The sequence below is a fragment of the Calonectris borealis genome, chromosome 12 (assembly GCF_964195595.1).
Source record: "Calonectris borealis chromosome 12, bCalBor7.hap1.2, whole genome shotgun sequence".
Taxonomy (NCBI): domain Eukaryota; kingdom Metazoa; phylum Chordata; class Aves; order Procellariiformes; family Procellariidae; genus Calonectris; species Calonectris borealis.
In genome coordinates this window covers 3,853,705-3,876,494 of record NC_134323.1, presented here as the reverse complement: position 1 = coordinate 3,876,494, position 22,790 = coordinate 3,853,705, and the positions used below count along the sequence as shown (strand labels likewise).

At 38.4% G+C, this 22,790-nt stretch overlaps 1 protein-coding gene across 18 annotated transcripts; it reads right to left on the bottom strand.

Annotated features, from left to right (window-relative positions):
• Positions 1–4,609: 4,609 nt before the first annotated feature.
• Positions 4,610–22,790, bottom strand: LOC142087181 (dipeptidase 2-like). Of its 18 annotated transcripts, XR_012675357.1 has the most exons (14): positions 22,517–22,786; positions 20,558–20,669; positions 14,841–15,121; positions 13,967–14,093; positions 13,352–13,481; positions 12,876–13,017; positions 11,914–11,983; positions 11,226–11,402; positions 10,642–10,729; positions 9,889–9,964; positions 8,242–8,377; positions 6,886–7,030; positions 6,054–6,222; positions 5,820–5,890 (listed from the first exon to the last, which is right to left on the bottom strand). XR_012675357.1 is itself a non-coding variant. In XM_075161100.1 (13 exons), the coding sequence occupies exons 3-13, from the start codon at positions 14,975–14,977 to the stop codon at positions 6,107–6,109; spliced, it is 1,344 nt and encodes a 447-aa protein (XP_075017201.1). In that variant the 5' UTR covers positions 14,978–15,121; positions 20,558–20,669; positions 22,517–22,785; the 3' UTR covers positions 4,610–6,106. The 18 variants fall into 18 exon arrangements, 17 of the variants coding, with proteins under 17 accessions (XP_075017201.1, XP_075017204.1, XP_075017205.1 ...); XM_075161100.1 differs by having other exon boundaries at positions 4,610–6,222; positions 22,517–22,785; XM_075161103.1 differs by lacking the exon at positions 6,054–6,222 and having other exon boundaries at positions 5,812–5,890.

Below are 22,790 nucleotides of genomic sequence, written 5' to 3'. Positions count from 1 at the left end.
CATCCACATGTAAAGAACTGGGGACAGAGTAGTAAGTGCTTATGGGAGATGCAATGTGCAATCCTCCATATGCCATTTCCAGAAGAAAAATAGGGCAAGGAAAGGTCACATTATACTTGTACAGGAGCTTGTACGCTAACTGCATCTGAAAATTTTGCTGCTGTTCTCTTAAAAAACATGTCACAGCTTAGACATTAAAGGACCACAAGAGGACACTATGGTACCATTTATCTTCAAAATTTATTTACTTCAAGGAACTTCTGCCTCACTTGTAAAATTACTCATAACTGTATTTGATACATGGAATAGCCATTTCTACAAAGATACCTTAATCTCATCTTTAGAGACTGAAAAAGTACTAAGTCTTTGAGATTTTTTTCCCCCCTCAATCAGATGCTGTCAATTCAGGTAAGATCAAACTGGATCAAAGTTTTCTCCACTAAATTTGTTGAACCTTGCAGTAATTCTCAGGGTAGGATTAAGATGCTGGAAAAATACTACTCAGTGGTTTGTTGTGGCTTTTTCTTTTTTCCTTTTTTTAAGGGGTCAATTTTCAGTTTAGTTACATTTTTAGCATGGATAGATTTGTCATTGTGTCCTGGTTTCGGCTGGGATAGGGTTAAATTTCTTCCTAGTGCTGTGTTTTGGATTTAGTACGAGGAGAATGTTGATAACACACTGATGTTTTCAGTTGTTGCTAAGTGCCCTCCTAGTCCAAGGACAGCTCCCGTGCCTACTGACTGAGCTAGGTACACAAGATGGGAGGGAACATAATCAGGACAGCCAGCCCAGCTGGCTAATGGGGTATTCCATACCATGTGACGTCATGCTCAGTATATGAAGGGTAGGCGTGATCCAGGAAGTACCGATCGCTACTTGGTTATCGGTCAGCGCGGGTGGTGAGCAATTGCATTGTGCATCACTAATTTTGTATATTTTATCATTATCATTATTATTTTCCTTTTTTTCCCCTGTTCTATTAAACTGTCTTTATCTCAACCCACGAGTTTTTTCTCACTCTTACCCTTCCGATTCTCTCCCCGTCCCGCTGGGGGTGGGGGGAGTGAGTGAGCGGCTGCGTGGTATTTGGCTGCCTGCCAGGTTAAACCTCGACACATTGTCTATTTAATTTTTAATAAAGGGCTCAGAGAATAAACTAAGCACAGGCCTAGACAAGATTCTTTAGATGTTGAGTTTAGCTACAGGAGGATACTCAGGAGAGTTAATCCAAACGGACTATTCAAAGGTGTATTAAAGTTTTTTCCAAATGTTTGTATTCCAGACTAAAGGGACCTTCTTTTGATTTGTCTGACAAAACCAGTATTCGCTTCAGTTTTAATCTTAGCTATTTTAATCTTTATTTTATTTCTCAGCAACAACCCACAGGGGAATTTGAATTCTTGCCTCCTGGCTCTATGCTTTTCTTTCATTGCAGAACTGGAAAAAGAAATGCTTCATGAAAACAGTGAGATCAGGTACTGAGAAAGGGCTTCAGAGAAAAAAACTTACCCATTATATAGGGGAAAGAATCATCCTAGTGACGTTTACAAAACAATTTGGGGAGAAGCAACAGAAGCAGAGAAAAATTAAGTGCCCTTTCATTTGAGTTCTGATCATTAAGGCTAGAGCCTTGATTAGAAACAGCAGCATTTCTGTGATGTAAGCTAAATGCTGAACTTTGTTTACTTTTTTTTTTAAAAAACGATTTATTGACTCATGACAGAAGCAGCTGAACCAAGTCTAATATCTCTCTGAAGTCAGAGATTTAGGGAGGAGGTGTGGATTGTTGCTTTTGCTTTGCAAGAAAAAAACCTTCATAGGTTGTAATAATTTCTCAAACAGTATAGACATTGGGGAAAGAATTGCCACCTTTGCAATTTGAGTACCAGGAAGTGAAAAAGGCTACGAACAGTTCATCTGGTAATACTGGACCAAGTGACTGAGAGGTTCTAGGCTCTACCACCAAAGATACTGGACATCTGTGAAATACAGAAATGGGGCAAAAATGCTTCCCATTTCCACAAATTTTGTAGAAATTACATAACAAACTTATAAATAAATATGAAGGTTAGTAAAAGCTTTTCTATTTCTCTGATTTCAAAAGATAAAAAAAGGAAAATTATAGGAGCACCCACCACCATCTCAAGTTGTTCTATGTAGGTAAGATATCAAAACAAAAATCAAGACCAGATTGAAAAAAAAAATAGTTCTTGAAACACTGACGCAAGCCTTCCAAAACACTCCGAGAAGGGTTATCCAGCATCGCAATCTGTCCTGAAAACAGTTCAGCAGACCCACTAACATACTGCTCTGGGTCTGTGAGTTAAATCTAACAAATCTTAAGAGCAAGTGGGAAGAATCTTCTAGGGTTTTTTTTTTTGTAGTTTAGACATGTTACATTTTCAGAATTTGAAGCAATTTGATCATTTCCATATGTATAAATCCAGAGAAGAGTGAACAGAGGAGTTGCTGCTTTCAATAGCAAATGGAAGAAATCCAAGTTGCTGCAGTCTCACTCTGCTTTTCTGCTCCTCCCCGCCACTAACACTGAACACAGTTAACCCAATCACTGACATGATCAGCAGGAAACCCACTACTTGAGGGAGGAAAACAGTTAGTTTTCAGCTAGATCAGCTCCCTGAACCAGCTTACCATATGGTTACACAAACACCAGTGCTGTCACGAGGGACAGGAGAGACAACATGCAGCTAAGAAACAGGGTAGGACTTCATCAGCCAAAGCTGACACTGGCATAAACTGGTATGGCACTGCACCTTACTCCAGAAGGTGATGGAAATGCAACGATACCCGGCTTTTCAAAGTTGATTCTGTGGTGGAGATGCCCACTGAGCCTTATGTTTAAGATCAAACAGAAGTTAATAAACTTATGTTTATATAGGTGGTTAGATTTAATATATGATGTTTACTGACCTTGCAAAATAGAAATATGCTGGCATATTGCTTGAGCAGCTCAATGATGTGCAAGAAGGAATGCAGATGTTAAGCACCGGCACAGTTCAGTAGTCCGTATCCAATGTAAAAAATGCAAAAGTCCTTCCATGGCCCAAACAAGTCACCTACTGAGTAGAAGTTAGATAATGAACTGAACTACTCAGATTTTACATAACAGATCAGCTGTATATGTTAGACCAGCAATAGGCTTTTTAGGCTTGGTTTCTAGCATCACCATTTACCCAGATGAGACAAGTGAGAATAGTTGTTTATTTCTGTGGATGCTACAGCCCATTAGTCTGGAAAAGGATAGTACTGGTGGAAGGGCACTGGCGTCAACCTTTTAGAATCAAATCAATAGTCTGCATCAATATTATGCCTGTAGTTTTTGGCTGTTCATATCACACATGTGAAAGCATGAGCCTTGGATTGTTAAAGATGCCTTGAAGTTTGGGTGTTATTTAGAAAATCAGCTTAAAGTACTTTGATTGTACTAGAGTACATCGATTTTGAGATTTACAGAAATAGTAATAACTGTTTTCATAATCCATGTTAGCACAACTCATTATTTAAAAGAGGTAAATAATGACTTGCATTCTTCCATTTGGCAGCCAACAAAGCTCATTACAAAGTTGGTATCTCAATTATATCTGATACTTCACTGATACCACTAGCCATAATAGAATCTGTCAGTTGAGCTAGCATGCATTTCTAATTGCTCTTATTAATTGGTGCAGGGCAAAGGCATTCCATTTCGAGATGAATCATCCTCTGCATTGGGAGGCAGAAATCAGAGTGCAATCATTTTATGCTTGAGCTGTTGGAAATACAGTGTTGTGACTACTACTACAAGCTGCTGTCAGTAGGACTGGAGACACTAGCACTCAGACTGAAAGGTCACTATGGTTTTTCTGACAGCAGTCACAGCCATATCTTACATTATTTTACTTTTGAAATGGAATTCTAATGAGATGCCTTTCCACCATGTTTCAAGCTGTGTGATTTTGATCGTTTAAGAAAAATAAACTAACTGCATCTATTAGATAAGCTAGATACCATGTGCATAATCATTGCACGATGCACAAGATTCCGTTTCTTCCGTGATGATTTTGCACTCTGATGTTGGTTTCACACAAGCAGCTTATTTGAAGTGTTCTGAATTAACATTGTAACTAGTAATGGAAAAAGGGACTTCTAGATCATCACCCATCTGTGAGAAATGCTGTGAAGTAGAGGTTATCCTAACCTTGGTGCAGGCAAGCTGTCTAGTTCCCCATAAACCTTCTTTCTCTATGACTTGACTTGCTTGACCAAGTGATTTGCTGCAGGTAACACTGTCATCGTGGACTCGCTGCAATGACTGAGTCATCCATGTTCCCTTTCCATAGGCACTTGCTCGGACTTCTCTACAGGTTAAGTGGTATCTGAGTGACGATGAGGCTGACTGCCTACATTCAGGATGCTCTAGGGTTAAACCTACCTGACTTTCTCCTGCCTGCCATGGAGGGAGGCTACCTTCCCTGTGAAGAGCGGACCTAAAGCCTCGTGATACCGTGGCCTTCCTTCTGCAGCAGAGTTGCACGGTTCTTTCAGGGTTTCCTGGAGTTCTGAACATTTACATTGTTTTGTAAGATTACACCAGTATCTATACACAATTTTAAACAATATTTTATTTAAATTTCATGTATATGTTTTGCCACAAGGTTACAAATTATTTACTGCACAAAGCAGTCAAACAAATAAGTGCAATACACTATAGATAAAACAAGGAAATAAACTACAAATATCTATAGTATGGTGGAATCAGTCACATAAAAGTATTATCCATGTCTTTAAGGAAAGGAATATATTTTTAATCCATGCTGAAGCACGGAAAAAAAAGTAGAAATTAGCAGGCAGGAAAGTGACAACACAGTAGAAAGAAAAAGGCTGGAAGGAATAAGGAAGCATCTTACATTTCAAATATGTAATGAAATTACTCTCACAATACTAATTCTGTGAAAAGAGACCATGGATGGCAGTTTTCCAATGGCTTATGAAGCTATTAGCAGAAGTACCGATGGGAAGTAAATATTTGCCCTATTCATGATTTTACCAGTAAAACAAGTTCTGATGCCAGCCAAGCAGTACCGGGAAGGCAAGACTTTTGAGTCAGTGCAGTAATTCCCCATTGTAGATGCATAACCAGGATCAGTATTTATTGAGAAACTGTTCTTAAAAACTTGGTTTGTATGTAACTAGATTATTCAACATGACTTGTAAAGAATTCAGTAAGTGGCAGTAGTATATTCAGAATATACTTATCAATGAGACCACCTTGTCAGGAGAATTAATGAAGCTTCATTTTGAAGCAATAAAAGAACAGCCTTCTTCCAGAAACCCTATTTGTACATGGAATGCAGAAATGGATGTCAGGAACAGTCTCAAGTGACTCTAGAAAACAACTGACTTGCTGTTTCCATTCTGTTCATGCTTAGCCTTGTCTTTCAGCTGTTAAAGACTTTGTGTGTTTACAAATGCTGTCCTCAGACAGGACTTTTCTTTTATTCTATACTAAGGCTAAATTTTGTTAAAGTCATATCAGTAAATAAAAGCACGTATCATGAGATAAAAATCACAATTAACAGTAAGTATCATGATAAGGCATTTAGCAGCAAGCACTGGGAAATGACCCTACAAAGATACAGTGCTGCCATCTTACAATTTTGTCATGAATCTCAGATATTTGATTAAAATTCCAGGTTTGAGACATAGTAGCCTACCAAGAATAGGCCTATTGCAATATATGCTCTTCTGTATAACAGTAATTCTAACCTCACATACCTTGTGTATTTGAAAACGTGTTCCAAAGGCTGAAACAGCAGAAGATTTATAATAAAAAGATTTCTTTCTAATCTCATACCTATGAATCATTTGACAATGGTCTGATTTTAGCCAGCTAGAATAAAAATAAAATAAAAAAACTTGTTATTGATAAGACAGCATTGTTTAAATGTGAAAAAGATTTCCACAAAGCTGTGGAACATTCTAACAAAATTTTAATTTAAATACTCATTTCATAGTGTTCAGACAGCAATAAAAATATCAGAACAAGATCTCACCCTCTGAATAGCCAAAATTCCTGCTTTGTCCTGACTTATTCTTGCTCCCAGCTTCATGAACATGCAGCAAACAGCAGTCCCCAAATTATAAAAAAGCATCTACAACATTGCCTGGTCGCCTGTACCTGAATGCAAGACCTCCACCCTTCAGTAACTCTCCAGTTGCCCACTGTCCTGGTCAGGGTTCAAAAATAAGACTTTAGTACTTCAGGATGGATCCTTAAAGCTAGCGGTAGGCATGAAATCCTAATTGAAATAGCCATGTCATCCATCTTGTTGCTTAAAAAAACCAAAACAAAACAAAAAAAACACTCTTCTACATATACCAGGGGGGTAGTCTTCTCTAAGCCATCAACTGATGGTGAAAGTTGAATCATTTAACAAAAAGTAGTATCTGAAAACATCTCAGCACAGCTGTCTTAATCATATTCTCTAGTTCCTGTGTGGAACTGCCGATTCTGGACTCCAGTATATATACCAAGTGCCACAATATGGGTACCAAAACCATGTGTCATGTATCAGTGAATTTATTCATTAGATGTGAATACTTTTCATTAACAATGTTGGTCCTGGTTTAGCCAAGATGACACAGAATTTATCACGTCAAATTCTAAATGCTTTTGCTACAACATTTAAAATCTACATTAACTTTCAAGTATGCGGGTGAATTTATAGAAATTATATTAAAAAATTTAGCATAGCTTTACATTAACAAAACTCAAAACAGATAACTAGTTGCATTGCAGATCACTCCATATATCTCTCTCTAGACTCCATAGGTCTTATGATTCATAATACAGTATGAAATATGATACAATTACAAGTGTCAGACCTAAAGGTTGTGCCACAGAAGGAAATCCAAAGGACCTGGCTGCCTGAAGTCGATGATTACGTAGGTCTAGGCGACAGGAATTTTGTACTTCTTCTTGCGGAATTTCACTTTCATCTACATCCATTAGTCCACTAATGTTCCGCACCTAGAAAAATTCAAAAGGTTGCCCCTGAAAGCCAGACTGGCACAACATCAAAAAGCTTTATGCAGCTAGCAAATTCAATGCTATTTCAAGTGAACCAACTCAAACTGTACTGCAAAAACATATCTGAATGTGAGAAAATCAACACCATTATCCTGATGTTTGCATTACTATGAAACACTTCCCAGAATTCAGTACAGATACATTACAGGCAAGAGTCATAGGTCTGGCTGTTCTTTGTCTTGGCTCCCTCCACATATGGATGCATTAGCTGGAAAACCTTAAGCAAACTGATGAGCTTTCCTCCCTGAAGTCAGCTCACAGTCTCAAGACAGAGCTTCATAGGTTTCTAATTTAGAAGGAAAAAAATTACTAAATGTCACAGATCAGTTAGGTGTGATGAATTTCAACCTCTTCATAACGTCAGTCTGCCACATGTGCAACTCTGCATTAGGTAGATATTTTGGCAGACTAACTGGAACAGTACAAAAGTCCCTGATTTCTGTTCATCTAACATACCCCAAAAAGGCAACTGGAAAAAAATCACTGTGAAATATATGTTGTCTGTGAGGCTTTGTGTATAATGTCTACTTACTTACCCCTGTAAATAAAAACAGTAGGAGGCAAGGAGTTTGCAAGTTTCAACAGAGCCTTTTGAAAAAGTTACCATTTAGGGGGTCCTCACTCTCTCCTTCCCTCCTCTCCTCCCTCATCCTTCTGGATTAGCTTCTACCATTTACACTTAAAGCTCGTTGTGATCTGGTTATGTTTATGGCTTGTTAGTGATCTGGTCATGGCAGGAGCCCTTTGGATAGCTGCCCAATCCCATGACAAGAATTAAATTGATTTTCAGGAGTCAGCATTCCTTACTGCATCAGTGAACACAGCCAGACTGTGACGCTGGTACGTCCGCAGTTTCTCCAAACCACGAAGCGATTCTATTTAGAAGTCAGTGATGTGTACTTATCAGATTACCACAGAGAGAAAAAGTTCCAAAGAGCTCTGTCCACTCTCTCTCACTTTCCTTTATTCTGCTAACACTCTCTTGCCATCTTGGTTTCTCTCCCAGCATTTGGAATTACTGCATTAAGTGCTTACATTCCCTCATAGGTCTCATTGAGAAAGAAAGAAAAAAAAAAAAAGGCAGCAAGGCACCAACAGTTCCTCTCTCCCTCTTAGTAAGAATCAAGATTCAGTTTAGTTTTTAATCTTACATTTTCCACTTCCCTGAAGACACGGAGAAAGTTCTCCCTTAAGACCCCTTTCAGTTCAGTTTCATTCCATCCTCTTCTAAGAAGTTCCTCAATCAAAGAAGGGTATTTAGAAACGTCTTCCAGTCCCTCAGGGAAACTGTTGGCAAGAGTTACACAAGAACATTCAACACACATCACTGAAAAAATGTAGGAAAATAATTTTTACTTAATCTTTTGCACATATTCACTTTTGGAATGAGCTCACTTTGGACCCAATTCTTCCTCTGAGAAGTTAAAAAAAAAAATTAAGAATTCAACTGACAAACAGAAGCAGGACTGGGACACAATGAAAGGCTTTTTCTCCACAGAGGATCCCATTAGCAGAACAAAACTGTGTATTCTAGAATGAAGATGCACTTGTGTATAGGCAGAACAACAGCATGGAGGATATTAAAACAAAACAAAACAAAACAAAACAACAAGCCCATATATGCATTAATCCACTCTTTATACCTGGCCTTTAGAGTAAGAGGAAACAGCTGCATCACAGATGGACTTGGTTGTCTAACTGAGAACAAAAGCAAACCTGCAAACACATGATGAGCTAAGGAGTTGCAGGCAATTTTGTGTAATCTGTTGTTTACAAAGTTGTTTTTCCAAAGGAAATACAATTTGAATAATAATATTGTTTTGAATTCAGCAGTTTAGGCAGTGAAAAGAAAGCTGAATAGCTGTTATTTTTCTTTTCTGTGGAGGTGTGGTGATAGGCATATCTCAAGAAATCTGTGCCATTACTTTCTACCAGGACTTAGGACCTTAACAACTCCACCACCAATTTAAACTGATGGTCTTTGCGAAAATGCATGCAATAAAATATGTCCTTTTGTTGCAAACTGTGTTTTTATTTTGGAGATTATAGTTTCAGAGCTATGATTAGCTAACTCTCATGGGAGCTGACACACTCTTTTTGTGGTCCTACTTTACAGATGTGAGTCTGACTGTGACTTTCATACCCAAGTGTGTCTGACCCCAGAAAAAAAAAAAAGAGGAAGAGATGAAGATTTAACAGAAAGATAAAAAGCAAAAAACAGTTTAGGGTTAAGCCAGCAAATGCCACCCAATCTGCATTTATTTCCTGTGCTGTAACAACACTAGCCCAGGATTGAGCAAGAGAGATTATGTTGTAGGCTGTTCGCCATGCTCTGCTTGCCTCAAACACTTCCCAAGCGCCAAAAGCAGGAGTGGTTTCACAGCCCTGAAACACTTTGGACTTTCCCCACTAAAAAGTAATAGTGGAGGAAAGAGTTTTGCAGCATCTTCCTGGGCTAACCCATTTACCATCTAAAGGCTGAGGCAGCTTTTCTGTCATTCATCTTTGGCTTCTGGAGGAAAGCACCCTCTATCACTGTTTCTGTATGCGCAAACCACTGCCTAGAACACACAATTGCAGAGTTTACAGGGCATTAGGATCTGTTTCCACATTTGTAGGACTGCTTCACGCAGTTCTAAAAAGGAATCATTGTGCCTTGCTTTCATGAAACTTGTTTTAGTACTCACCACAAGACAACTTGCTACAATTCTTTTAGTCTGCCTTCTTTTTTCCCCAAAAGGAATCAAAACCTCCATAACTTAAGGAGCAGATGTCAATGCATGTACAATTTTACTCACTGTTCCACTCCATCGTAGTCACCACCAATTCCTATTGATTCTGAACCTGCAATTTTCTTTATGTGGTCAAAATGATCTGAAAGAAAATATCAAAGAAAACAATATCTAAGCACCCTGCAAGAAGAAATAATACAGTTCAAACATATTGGCACTAGGTAACTGTTCTCCTTAATCACAGCTTCTTAATCAAATCCTTTTAAAAAAAAGTCAAAATACATCCTGATAATACAGTTTAAAATTTAATAATGCAGTTGACATATTCTGGATATTTACTGATGCTTAACTAGATGTTATCTGTTATTAAGCACATCAGGCAGCAATCTTCAAAATAACAGCTACACTGATGAGATGCAAATAAGGAAAAAGACATGATCATCACAGCACATTAATTCCCAACAAGTAGCCCACATATACCAACAAACTTTTCATTACCCATTACATACCCATACCCAAAACATACATAGCTATGTTTTCCACTCTTAATTACAAAGGTTTAAGATGTTTTCCAGAAAGTAAGAACTACTTTGGGATTAATGGTTCCTGGCTCCATTTGGGAGCATCATGTCCTCCAGCTACACACCTTGTACCTCTTGTTATTGTTTAATTAATATTAGCTCCAAAAATACGTAGAGCTGGGGTAAGGTGTGGAAGGGAATAAACAAGCAGTATAATTTACATGATCTCAAAAATGACACAGATACCAGGATATTCATAGAAGCCACCCACAAAAACTACAGTATATTAACTTCAAACCTGCAAGGTTGGAAACATTAACAACTTTTCTGCCACAGGCCAGTACATCTGCATTGAAAGTCACCATGATAATTCCCTTGTTCTTTTTCTGAAAGATATGAAGAGACAGGTGATGAGTGGACATTCGTGTGCCCAAACCTCATGGGCATCTCATATAAGTCCTTCTACATCCATCCATCAATGAGCATAACAACACTCCATAAGTCAAAGCTTAGACGGCAACACAAGGCTTTGCCCCTCTGTCCTTTACCCTGGGTTAATTATAGTCTCATGTAGCCTGAAACAGCAGAAGTCCAGTGACTACATTAAATAAACTCAACCAGAATTGCAAAGTATTTGCAAACACTTCATTTTTGTAGCCAAAGAAAATGTCTCAGAAAGTGTAACTTGCTGCTCAGGGATCTGCTTATAAATCCAATTCATAGAAGAGAAAGTGAAAAGTAAACACCATGACTTGAATGTGCAAGTTTGCCTCAGACTAGCCAAACATTGCCATTAAAACAAAAAACAAACAAAAAACCCCAAAAACAAAACTAAGAAAAATAAACAAGCAAAACCCCAAAACCAAAAACCATATCACTCACCAGTTGCTGGAGGATATCATCAGGAACATTTCTTGAGTGATTACAAATAGAAGATGCCGAGGAATGGCTGAAAATTACTGGTGCTTTTGAGATATTCAGTGCAGCTTTTGCTGTGGAATATGAAGTATGAGATAAATCTATCAGCATACCCAGGCGATTCATCTCCTTTACCACTTCCTAAAACAGATTTACAGACAACAGTGTCGGTATTAAGTTTCCTTAAAGGAAACCGTTTTGCTGATATATGTAAACAGATAAATAAATTCTTCAGCCATCAGCTAGTCTTAAACATGCTATGCCTTTATGGGTTTCTATTTACCTATTAATTTAATAGTAATTTATTCACTCACAATTAACTAGCACACCACCACATGCTCAAAACTTAGAAAACTTAGTTAATCTAAAATAAGTCATTTGAACTGTTATTCACATCCCACTAATTCCGCATATTAATTCATGCATCTGATCTGCATTAAAACAATTGTTATAATTAAATCTAGTGCTTCTTTTACCCTAAGGAACATCACAGGGAATTTGGTTTGACTGAACCTTGATCACCTCCTAACTATCAAGAACTTATTAGTTCAGTAATTAATTTTTAATGACAATTTGCTTTTGAAAAGATAAGGCCAGAAGTTGTTAGTTGCATGAGAGATTGCTTAGATTAGCATTCGAAAGAGATCCTTACTTGGCCAAATGCAGTCAGACCAGTAACACTAGGATAGAAGTTGTGTATTCCTTTAGATGAGGATTCAGACCTTAAAAAGGGGAGTGAGAGAGGAGAAACATCATATTATTCTGGAGACTACAATATCAGCAAACTGAAACCTCTTATGCTACACACAATAAAAATCATTACCATGTCACATAGCCAAATGTAGGGATAATGAGCTACATAATACGTATCTTGTTCACACAGTGCTTTTTATGTTCATAACTGTTTTCTGGATGTTATGCCTTCAGGTTCAGGACTGCTGTATGTTTGCAAAGCAACGCAAGACAAGCAAAGAGATGCTTGTCAGAAATTTTCTGATTAAACAAACCTTCATCAGAGAACAAAGATACACTGAAATGTCAGTTACCTGTCAGCCAGAAAGCCTGCTTTTCAGCCCTCTCTGCACACAATTCCCCTTTACCTGAGTCAGTACAAGAAGGAATTTTGTCAATCCAGCAAAAAGTAGGCGCTAATATTCTGATACAGGAACTAAGTACCCATCTCTGTAGCTGCTTATGGGACCTGCACTTTTGAGCTGGCCAGACAGGACAGTGTTGAAGGCTGCTGGCTGCTGAGTTCTTACATAGCATTTACCCTCTTTTATCTACATCATATGCATTTTTAGTACTTTTTTTTTGGCCTGTTTTGCCCTATGTAACTTTCCTAATAAAGCAAAGGGGATAGCAGTTTTACCATCTTCGTGTTGTTAACAAGGTTTAAAAGTTCCCAAACTGTCAGCATAACAAGCACTACATAACAGATCCTTCAGTCTCCCACTTGACACATGGCAAGTAATTTACCCCAAAAACCTATCATCCTTGACTTGGTTCAGAGTCTTTCACAGGTGAACTCTGTGTCTGAATCCGTATCTTCCCCACTTTGGAGCTGCCACCACTTTGCATTAGATGTCACACAAAAACATGCACATCAGTTACCAAGGTGTATTGCAGGAATGCGTTAAAGTCATGTAACGAACACCCAGGTCATAATACATCCTCAGCGTTGCCAAACTGCTGTCAATGGAGTGACCACCTTCTATTCCAATCAAACATGCGATCCTTCTACTGTCAGAGATACCTGGAAACAACAAAGGAAGATAATTCCAAAGTAATTTCATGACAGGTAAGAAGCCAGCACTTCTGAGCAACAATTGTTATTGTAAATTGCAAACAATAATACTGACATTTTCATAGAACTGGAGCTTATACTAGTGCATGTTTATATGGCAGATTTTCTCATGACTGCAGTAGGCCAGGACTGTGCACAGTCAGTTATTGTGGTTCAGTGGAAAAGCTGAAGTTAAAGTTACTCTTTAAACCAGGATAACTTGCCTGTTTGCAGCTCTCTGTCTTTTGCACATACCTCCTGCAATCCCATTTAAAAAAATTTCTGTTACAAGAAAAAGCATCACCTTGGGAAGTTGTCACAAGTTCAAGCTCTTCATAGCTGTTACACATCCTCTTGACAATATCAATTTGCTCTAAGGTCAGACGCACAGCATCCTTGTTCTGAGCGCTGCAAAGAACATACACTGACCAAAACTGTAAGAGACATTGACAAGTAAACTAGATAACTTGTGTTTCAACTTGGAAACTTTCATTTGCTAACAGTGAAGCTCATGAGCACAGACCAAAATAATTTCCTACAGTTTACAAAGGGAGTTCCCACTATAATTTTTCCCCCCAAAGGAAGAGTTACAATGCAAGGCAAGAGCATCTACTGCAGACATGAGTAAAGCCTCCTGACACACTCAGCTACTCCACAGTACACGCAGGAAAGCGGATGTAAGATTACTTTAATTTATTTATCACAAAACAAATGCTGCTGTTTTGGTTAAGGGTACCTGGATTATAAAACACAAACTTTTGAAACACAAATGTTATGGAAAAGTGTCTGTGGCTTTTCAGTTTCATTGTTTTTTATTTTTCAAGAAAGAGCCAAAACCAAGGCCAGGAGTACTTTTGTGATTGGGAAGGAGGCAAATGTAAAAATGTGTTCTTAGACTCACAACTATGGCAGTACATACCTGAGCTCCCACATAACCAGCCTGAAGTTTTGCAAGGTTTGTGTGGGTCTTGTTGAGTTCTCTTAAGTTGACTCTACGGAGTCTATTTTGGTAAAATATTCTCAGCCGCAGTACAAAGTCATTGTGGCTAGAATTGAAAACAAATAGGGCTTGTGACAGAAATAAGTTGTTTCCCTTCAAACCCAAACGTAATTTCTTCCACTGTTCATAGTCCCTTAGACCATTAAGTGCCAATAATCCTTGCAGTAACATATGCTTAAAGTCTCCCTTCTTTTGCAAACAAGCTTTATTTCTTAATTAGGACAGCAAAAAACTTTTTTCGCTTCTCCCATTTTTATAGCTGTTGTGTTTCTGTATCTATTTTTCTCCCTATCGTTTCTGAAGGAATGGAAGAACTGAAATCAGCTACCATGCTCCTTAGAAGCAAGTACTTGTAGTAGAATAATCAGTGCTGCCTGTGCTAGAAAAATCAGTGTTTGTGTTCCCAGGTTAAAATACACTCCACAGACATCATTCCTTCAAGTTGTAAGGGTATACCTTTCAAGGAATGATGCCTGCTTTCTAACTCTGCAGAGAAGTCATTGCTAATGAAAGATGCCATTAAATTACAGGAAGGAGACAAGGATATTATGTAAAGGGAAACAATAATTAAGTGGCGAAACCTGACCAGAAAATGACAAATGCATTTAGAATAACGTGATTCTATAGTAAGTACCTCTAAACCAAAATTCCTTTCGGAGAAATCACTGCAACAGTAACTAACTGCTATGTGCTAGTAACAGCCTACGTCTCTACTGATCTAAACACACTTTAGCATTTCCTCCTCACTTGTCAAGATTCACAAAGAGGGTTTAGATGAACATATTTTATATACCCATCGATTAAACGTGCATCTTGCATCAGCTCGATAGCTCGCTCTCTCATTGATTTCTCATAGCTGAGTGGCACAGTATCAGAGAAGAACATCAACAGCCACAGCAACAACTTTGTTGTATTTCTCTTCGTTTCCATTTTCCAGTTTGATAAAGCAAAGAGATACCACGATTATTCGCTGATGACAATGAAACAGCAAAAATTCCAGTCTGTGGAGGTTGTAGGCTTAATAGTATAGGCAGAGCCAAAATGCCTCTCCCTCTGGTAAGGCTGGGGTGAATTCTGCAGGAGGAGAAAAAGAAAGAAAGAGAATAATAAACAGAAGGGAAGGTAGCAGTGGAAACTGTAAAACAGCTACCCTCTCCCAAAGACTTTAAGGCCTCTGGCTATTGTGTTTTTGCACATACAACCACCCCTTAAACTCTGCTGCCGCCACCAGCTGACTGCTGAAGGGAACCAACTCCTCAGTCAGAGCTGCCAGGGTGAACCTGACGGACCCTGGACTCACACCCTCCAAAAAGGAGCTCCCAAAACAGCTTAACAAGAGCGTTTTCTCATTACATTAATGGGTTTGTTCTCGTTATTTGGGAAACCTCGCACTGAAATGAACACTGAAGCTGTTTTTGAGAATTCCAAAAGTCAGCTTCTTCTGAGTAAACTGTATTGTTAAAAAACACAGCACGTCAGAGTATTTTCAGAGGAAAGCTATTGAAATCCAACAGTTTTCCATACCTTAGCAAGGACAGTATGTGCCAAACTTGAAAGGGTCACTTTATTTCCATGAGGAAATGCGTATGACAACAACTTCAAGAGTAATCCAAGCACTCCCTGCTCTTTTTTAAAATATAGTACTTAAACACTTGGACAACAGCCTTTCAGGTGTCAGGCAAAAAGCATTTTTACAAACAGATTAGAAATACCTCCTGTTCTATGTAAAGTAAATATAAAATCTCCTAGAAGGTGACAATACCTTTGCAGGGAAAAGGTTGGGGTTTTCCCCCCCCCCCACATTCAGAGTTACTGGCAGCATTACCTACAAAGCTGAGGAGCAGTCAACTCCTTCATTCATTGGAGTGATATCCTAATTAGATGCATGTGCCCTGTGAATTCTTTCAAAAAAGTTTGACTAGAATTCTAATATTGCAGAGCCAACACTCAAATTTTTCCAAAAGACAACAAAAAAGAAGAAAAATAATGTTGACTTTTTGTTTGTTTTCCACTATGAGTCAGTAAAGTTTACATTTATAAACTTTCTTCTGGCAGCACAAAAGTTTGTTTTTACTAATAAATTGTTTTTATGTATTCCTTGTCCGGAGAAAAAAAAACCAATAGCAAATATCCAAGATATGATAAAATTATAAGGCAATTCATCTTGCCTGCATGCTTTGCTTCTCTTGTCTTCAAGCACATTTTCTAAAGCAACAGGAGGTGGACATAAACCCAGGAAATGGTTTTCTGATATAAAGCCACATATTCATCAATAAAGTCACAGATATCTCAAGGGAGATCCATAGGTGACAGTGGCATTGGAAGCAAATTCAAGTCATGCTAAGCAGATTACCTATTGATACTGTTCTAAACACATTTCTTTCTTCCCCTTACTAGAACACTTTGATTATAAAAATCAAAGCCAAAATAAGAGTAGGCCTGTAACCAGTATATTGAAAAGCAGCACAGTGAAAATCATATTATTAAGATTCTTATATTTCCAGCCTATGTATTAAAGCATTTTCCTGTCACCTGCACTATGCAGAGTGTAAATCAAAGGAAAAGTTAACTGGCTTATTTGCACTGTGTATGCCTGATAAAATGTAAACACATTTGTAAAGGAGTTATATTTAATAAGCCAGTATAAGTTTAATTAAGCTGTGCAATTAAGATGTTTTAAAATAAAAATTAATCCATTTTGCACGTATTTTACCTCTAAATCAAAACAATGTAAAAGTTAAAATGCGTGGCGGGAAGTACTTTTGAACGCGGGGAACATACGAGCTTATACAAAAGGGAGCGTAGATGGAGAAGCAGGTTTAAAATCATTTCTGAAGTGGTCTCAGAAAGAAGCTCTAGGACAGCTGCATAAACACAGTAGTATGCAGGCACAAATGAAGATCCAATATAAATAACAGGGGAGCTGTGGCACTAACTAAAGAAAATTAATGACCCTCACCCTTAAATGTTCCCTACAAGAAAAACATAATGTAAGGAATGGAATAGAGAGTACTTGTGACGTACAGAGGTCTAATGCTACATAGAGGAAAGCACTCTAGAAATAGAGTTATCCTTCAAGGATGCTTAACAGTCTACGTTCTCATTCACTAACAAACATAACAGAAGTGATTGACTCCAAGTTTCTTCTCATGTGTACAAAACTTAAAGGGTTTTTGGCTAGGCCCTTGGGACAATATGGGAATCAATTTACATCATAAGTCTGCGCATCTGGGTTTTCTCATGGGAATTGTTTTCTGCAGGCCCAACTACTTCCCCTGGGGTCAGAATAAGGACCGGACCAGACATTCCAAGACTGGGATGATACTCTCAGACTGTCCTTCACCAGAGCACAGTTGACTCCCTGACAACACTTTAATTTGTCCAGGATTCGTACCATAGTTGATGGAAAAAGCCCTCATTCCTTTCATGTCTGCACAATAACCAAGGGAACCTTCTGTGTTCTTCTCACATTGACTGATTGGGAGATTTTTCTGCTTTTATTCATTGCCACAGCTTTGTATTTGTACATAGGGAAAAATTTATTGGGAGGGTCATTTTCTATCAATTTTTTTGTAATACTGCCTTTAGCAGAAAAATATTTGAATTGTCATTGGAAACAACTGTGATGCATCCATGCTGAACAAGTTGACCTCTGTTATTACTTTTACTCAAAGAAATTGAATGTTTATAGATCATGTATTTGGGAAAAAATGAGGCAGGTCACAGATACATGGGCTTACACATTATATCTAGGTACAGCGAAATCCATGTTCAAAGCATGAGCGGCCTGTTGTGCTACTATGACATGGTGTTTGATTTCCTTCATCTTACTTGTTTTCAATAAAATCCATTTATGCAAGAGGGTACATTCCAAAAAGAAAAGATAAACAGAATCCTACTGGAATCTTACATGCATTTAAAACTGCTTACAGTTGATTTATTTTAATTAACCTCATGCAGAAAATTGGAAGGTACTATGCAGTGGCAATATAAAATAAACCAGGCACAACAGCCTGCTACTTCTCTTGCCAAGCTCCTCTCTCCCAGCCCCGGGGTACATAAAGCAAAGTGCACCATTAGTTCCCATGGGACAAACACAGAGGCAGTCTCATGATGCTGCTCCAGGAACTGAAATACATCTCTTCAATTCTGAGTTGGGCACTGCAGCTGAGTCTCCCACAGACCAAAAGTCTGTGCCAAAGGAATATGTGTAACACTACAAGGGACAATGAGCACAAAGAGAAAACTTCTTACTTTCAGCTCCACTCCAGCTACACAAAACATCATAGACACACAGTGTGGAAGAGATCTGCAATATCTGCAACATACAGACACACACAGTGTGGAAGAGATAAGGAGGGAGGTGCAAAATGCAGCTCTATCTCTTCTTCCACATTACACTTCAGACCCAAAATGTCTTTTTCTATATCTACCTTTTCAACTCTCATTGAGAGGGGGATGCTTTTCATCCCCACCATTCCTCTGCACACCGGATAAGCACAGCAATTTTGGGGCATCAAGCTTAGAAAAGCCATCAGTCCACAGCCCAGAATAAACAATTACAGTCCCTGGAGAGCTGCAATAGGCAGAATGAGTCTTTGCAGACACACGCTACAGAAATAAAGCTTTACTACTTCACCCTTGTTAGCTTCTACCATTGCTTTACGTTCTCCAAGCTCTTCATGAACAGCCAGGAAGTTACTATTAATAAAACATGAACACTGAGAAAGCATACATTACACTGAGTGTTCCCACATCAGGGAGGACAGAGCTATAATGAAGCAGGATCGCCATATCTGCCATAAAAGGATGCAACAAGGAGGGTTTGCTCTTTTAAAATAGATACATTTTAATGGAAAGTTTCACAGTAAAAAAGGGAAGTTTTTCTGCATGCTTCTATCATTTACCATCTTTGGAAGTATGGGCAAGCTGCCTCTTCGCCTTTCCAGCAGGCAGGCCAGACCTCACTGCAGAAGGTTCAGTAAACAGCTGCTATTTAAGTGCAGCAAATTTCAGTTAGGAATGGCATTCCTTTCATCCCATTTGAAGTCCTTATTTTCCATCTTATTCTTTACTAAAAAACTTTATGACAGCCATTACATTAAGACTCAAATTTGTTGAATTATTACACCCAATCAAATATATAAAGTGCAATAAAATAGAGCTCACAGCTCAAGATAGTAACATATCCTGAGAAATAAAGAAGGTTCATCCCCTCCCTGCAATCCAGTTTTGCTGAGAGCTCATGCAGATAATCCTAGCGTAGCTCTGAATTAACTACCTCAGATCATGGCAGCAGCTTAGTTGCAACAGCACAGACAACACAAGGTGACCAGGACCCTAGGTAAAAACTTCCTTGTTGATTGCTGGCAAAAGCATGGATTCGCCCTATTCCTTAAATAATAATTAAAAATAATTAGTGATACATAATATTAGACATACTTTAGGAGCAGAACACATGCATCATAGTATGAAGTATGTTTTTAAGAAAAGATACCAATCCCTTTGAAATTCACCTTGTCATCAAGACAGTCTTTCAAATCTTTCTCAATTTTTGCTTGAAATTCCTTTTGCTATCACCAGCCCTGAATCATGTCAGGTTTATCTGTTCCTCTGTTTACAAACCTCCTTAGTGCTGTTCCAATACAGGCATTACAATTTGCAATTTCCAACCTGCTATTCCTTCTCTGCCTGTGCAAAGGTGCAATGAAGTGCCACCAAGCAATGAGAAAATGTGGTGCTGTTAAACTTATTGCTTAAAACAGGGATAGAAGGAAATAAATACAGTAATGGTTGGAAGGCATTTCAAGATCTGTAGGGAAGAGAAAGGAACAAGCAGGATAGCTTGTCCCAAACTTCCTGGGAAAGAGGAACCCACTAGGGGCAATTACAGTACTTCCATATATAAAGTCACTCTTTAGCTTTCAGCCTTGAATTTAAGTGGATCCTTGGATATTACACATGCTATCCACCACGCAAGTAGACTACAAGTTTTTTAGATGGAATATAACCTCAGTTGGCAAGACTTCTTTGTAACTGAAGTGTAGGAGATTCATTGCTTTCTCCTTTAAAAAAATTCCACAACAAATTTTACTATTACAGATAAAAATGATGTTTGAACTTCAGAAAAATTTCTCATAACTTCCCTTAAGAAAAGGACAGCTACTGAATTTCTCTCCTCTTAGGTTCTCATCCTTTACTTCACCGTTGTTTTTTCCTGTACACAGTTTTTAAGACTTTCTGACAAATTCAAATTGCTGAATCCAGTAATTTTAAAGTAAATAGGAGCTCTGCTAATGCGATGAATTTTTTTATCTAATTACTAATGATGAGGACTATTTTCTCAGAAATCCTAAGTTACTGAAATTCTTTTAACTTCAAGACAGATACGCTTTATGGCATAATTTCCTAAAGGCAGAACAAAACAGAACAGCCTGACAACTACTTCTATAGCATTGTAGCAGACCACATATTATCAGGCAAAACTGTGTCCAGCTTAAGAGTGCTGACCTCGGTGAAGGGCTGGCCAGGAGCGTTTGATGCAGGGAGTCAGCTGGCTTCTTTGTTAATGTGCAGTCTCCTCTTTCTCAGATCTGGCGATACTGCTTTCCTGGAACGCAAACTAGAACCCACTGAATAGCACGTATGGACTTAGCAAACAACTACTCCAGGGTTCCCCTCGCAAATGTACTCCCTACTGTATCAACCACAACAGGTTTCAAAGCTATAGACAGCAGATTATATGAAAGGAATGCTCATCCTCCCAGTTGCCCCATTTAGGCCCCCTGCCCCGTGCTCCTGTCCCTTGTTTAATGTGCTCTTCTCCATGCCAGGGCCAGTGCAAGCCACATCCCCTCCAGCCCCTACTCCTGACAGACTTATTCTTTTTGGCAGGGTTTTGCCCAGTTCCAAAATATTTCTAATATTTTGGAAATGTTTGGATACTGCTTTCAAAAAACAATGCTACAAAATAGTGAGAGACACAGACAAATGCCACAAGGGTGAGCATTACTGAGCATTAACAACCGAGTTTAACCATAACGGATGCAGCCTGTGGAAATACTGCTCTCACAGGAGGTAATGAACTTTGCTTCAGCACATGAAAGCCTATTTAAGTACTTGTGCCACAGTGGAGTTTACCTGCCTCTCTCTCACAGCTGTTAAAAAGAGAGCATTTTCAAACACACCATGGTCTTTTGTTTTTTTTTTTTTCTTGTGCTGCCCACATTTTTCCAATCTAAAAGAGAGTACTTCGTTTTCTTCTGGTCATGGCATGCAAATGAAAGATTTTGAAGAACAGCAATTACTGGAAACACAATTATCTTTTAAATCTTTCCTCAGATGGGAGTGCGAATTAGTTTTTCTTTCATAAACATGCATCAGAAATATACATGCATTGTGAGACCCAAAAACTTTAGTGAAACAACACTTCTACAGAACTGTAAAGGATAGAGGGCAATCATAAGTTGTTTCTTCTCTGCTTTGTGGCAACCGTAGAGATTTCCCTTAAATGTCAAAGCACAAATGCAGACTTTGTTACCACAGTGAAAAAAATCCATGTATCTCTAATCTAGAAAATGTTAAATTTGTTTGTGGCAGCTCAGCATGCAAAATGTTAAAAAGGAAAGGTCAAAAAATTGCCCAAGCATTGGAATTCTGGCAAGCTGGTATCACAAAGGCAAATTAGTTTCTGCAGGCATTTTTTGGTTTCAAATTCCTCAAACCAAAATCAGATCTGCAACCTGTATCTCTAGAATTCTGCCAGATCCTGACAAAATGACTCTAAAGGGAACACTAGGATTTTATAAGCTTATTATATACGCTGTGGCATAGTACAGTATAACTGCTATTCCAGAAATCTACATAATTTGTCAGTTCAAAATGCTTAATGAGAAAGTACCAAGCCTTGTTCACACAATAACACTGTTCTGATGCTATAAAAACTGCTACACGTTGTAAATTTTGGTCCAAATATTCACTATTTTTCCACCAATATGAAGTCCATAGTGATTCTCAGGAATATTTTTAAGCAGGAAGTGTACGTACATGTTCTTCAACCGTTTGACTGCTAACAGAAATTATACTTATCTATACATTACCAAATCTCCATTCCGTGTGTTTGTACAAAAATGCTATTCTTGGTAGCTAAAAGAATTTCCTAAGATCTGCTATATAAAAGTACCTTCTAGGTTTCATGCGAAATATTTTTTACACTTTGACAGTAAGACTCATTTGCCTTTGAAACTGTTTAGGTAAAAAAAGACACGTAAGTATATCATCATTCAGAAATTAGTTCTTGAAAATTGAAGGAGTATTGCAAGCACTACACAAAATTAAGAACATGGTATATTAGGCACCCCTATTTAAACAAGAATTAAAATACAAAACCCACACAGCTTTTTTCCATGCTGACTGAGCAGAGTTGAAAAGTGGAAGTTGACAAGAGATTTATAGCTTTTTCTTCTTTACCTTCGAGGAGGTTACCTTCTTAAGAAAATGCAGCGGGGTCAAAATCCACATTCCAATGTGTTGGATGTGACAGCTAAAGCTTGGTACCTGGTACCAGGTCTTCCTGGCATCAGAGCAGCAACTAAGAAACGTCCTCTATTTCTTTAGCTTCCATGTCACAGGCTTCACACTCAACAGGCATTTGGAGATTACCTCTGTCAGAGATGTAAGGTCTGTGAGAGAGCTTTCAGCCACCGCCCACCTGGCAACCCAGAAGCCTTGTGCTGTGCCGTGT

Excerpts from the sequence above, each read along its gene's own strand:
- LOC142087181 (XM_075161100.1), bottom strand. The coding sequence starts at position 14,977 with ATGGAAACGAAGAGAAATACAACAAAGTTGTTGCTGTGGCTGTTGATG. Across the intron at positions 14,094-14,840 it reads GATGCACGTTTAATCGATGG|CCACAATGACTTTGTACTGC; the intron begins GTATATAAAATA and ends TTTCAATTCTAG. Across the intron at positions 11,984-12,875 it reads CATTCCTGCAATACACCTTG|GTCTGAATCCTCATCTAAAG; the intron begins GTAACTGATGTG and ends CCCCTTTTTAAG.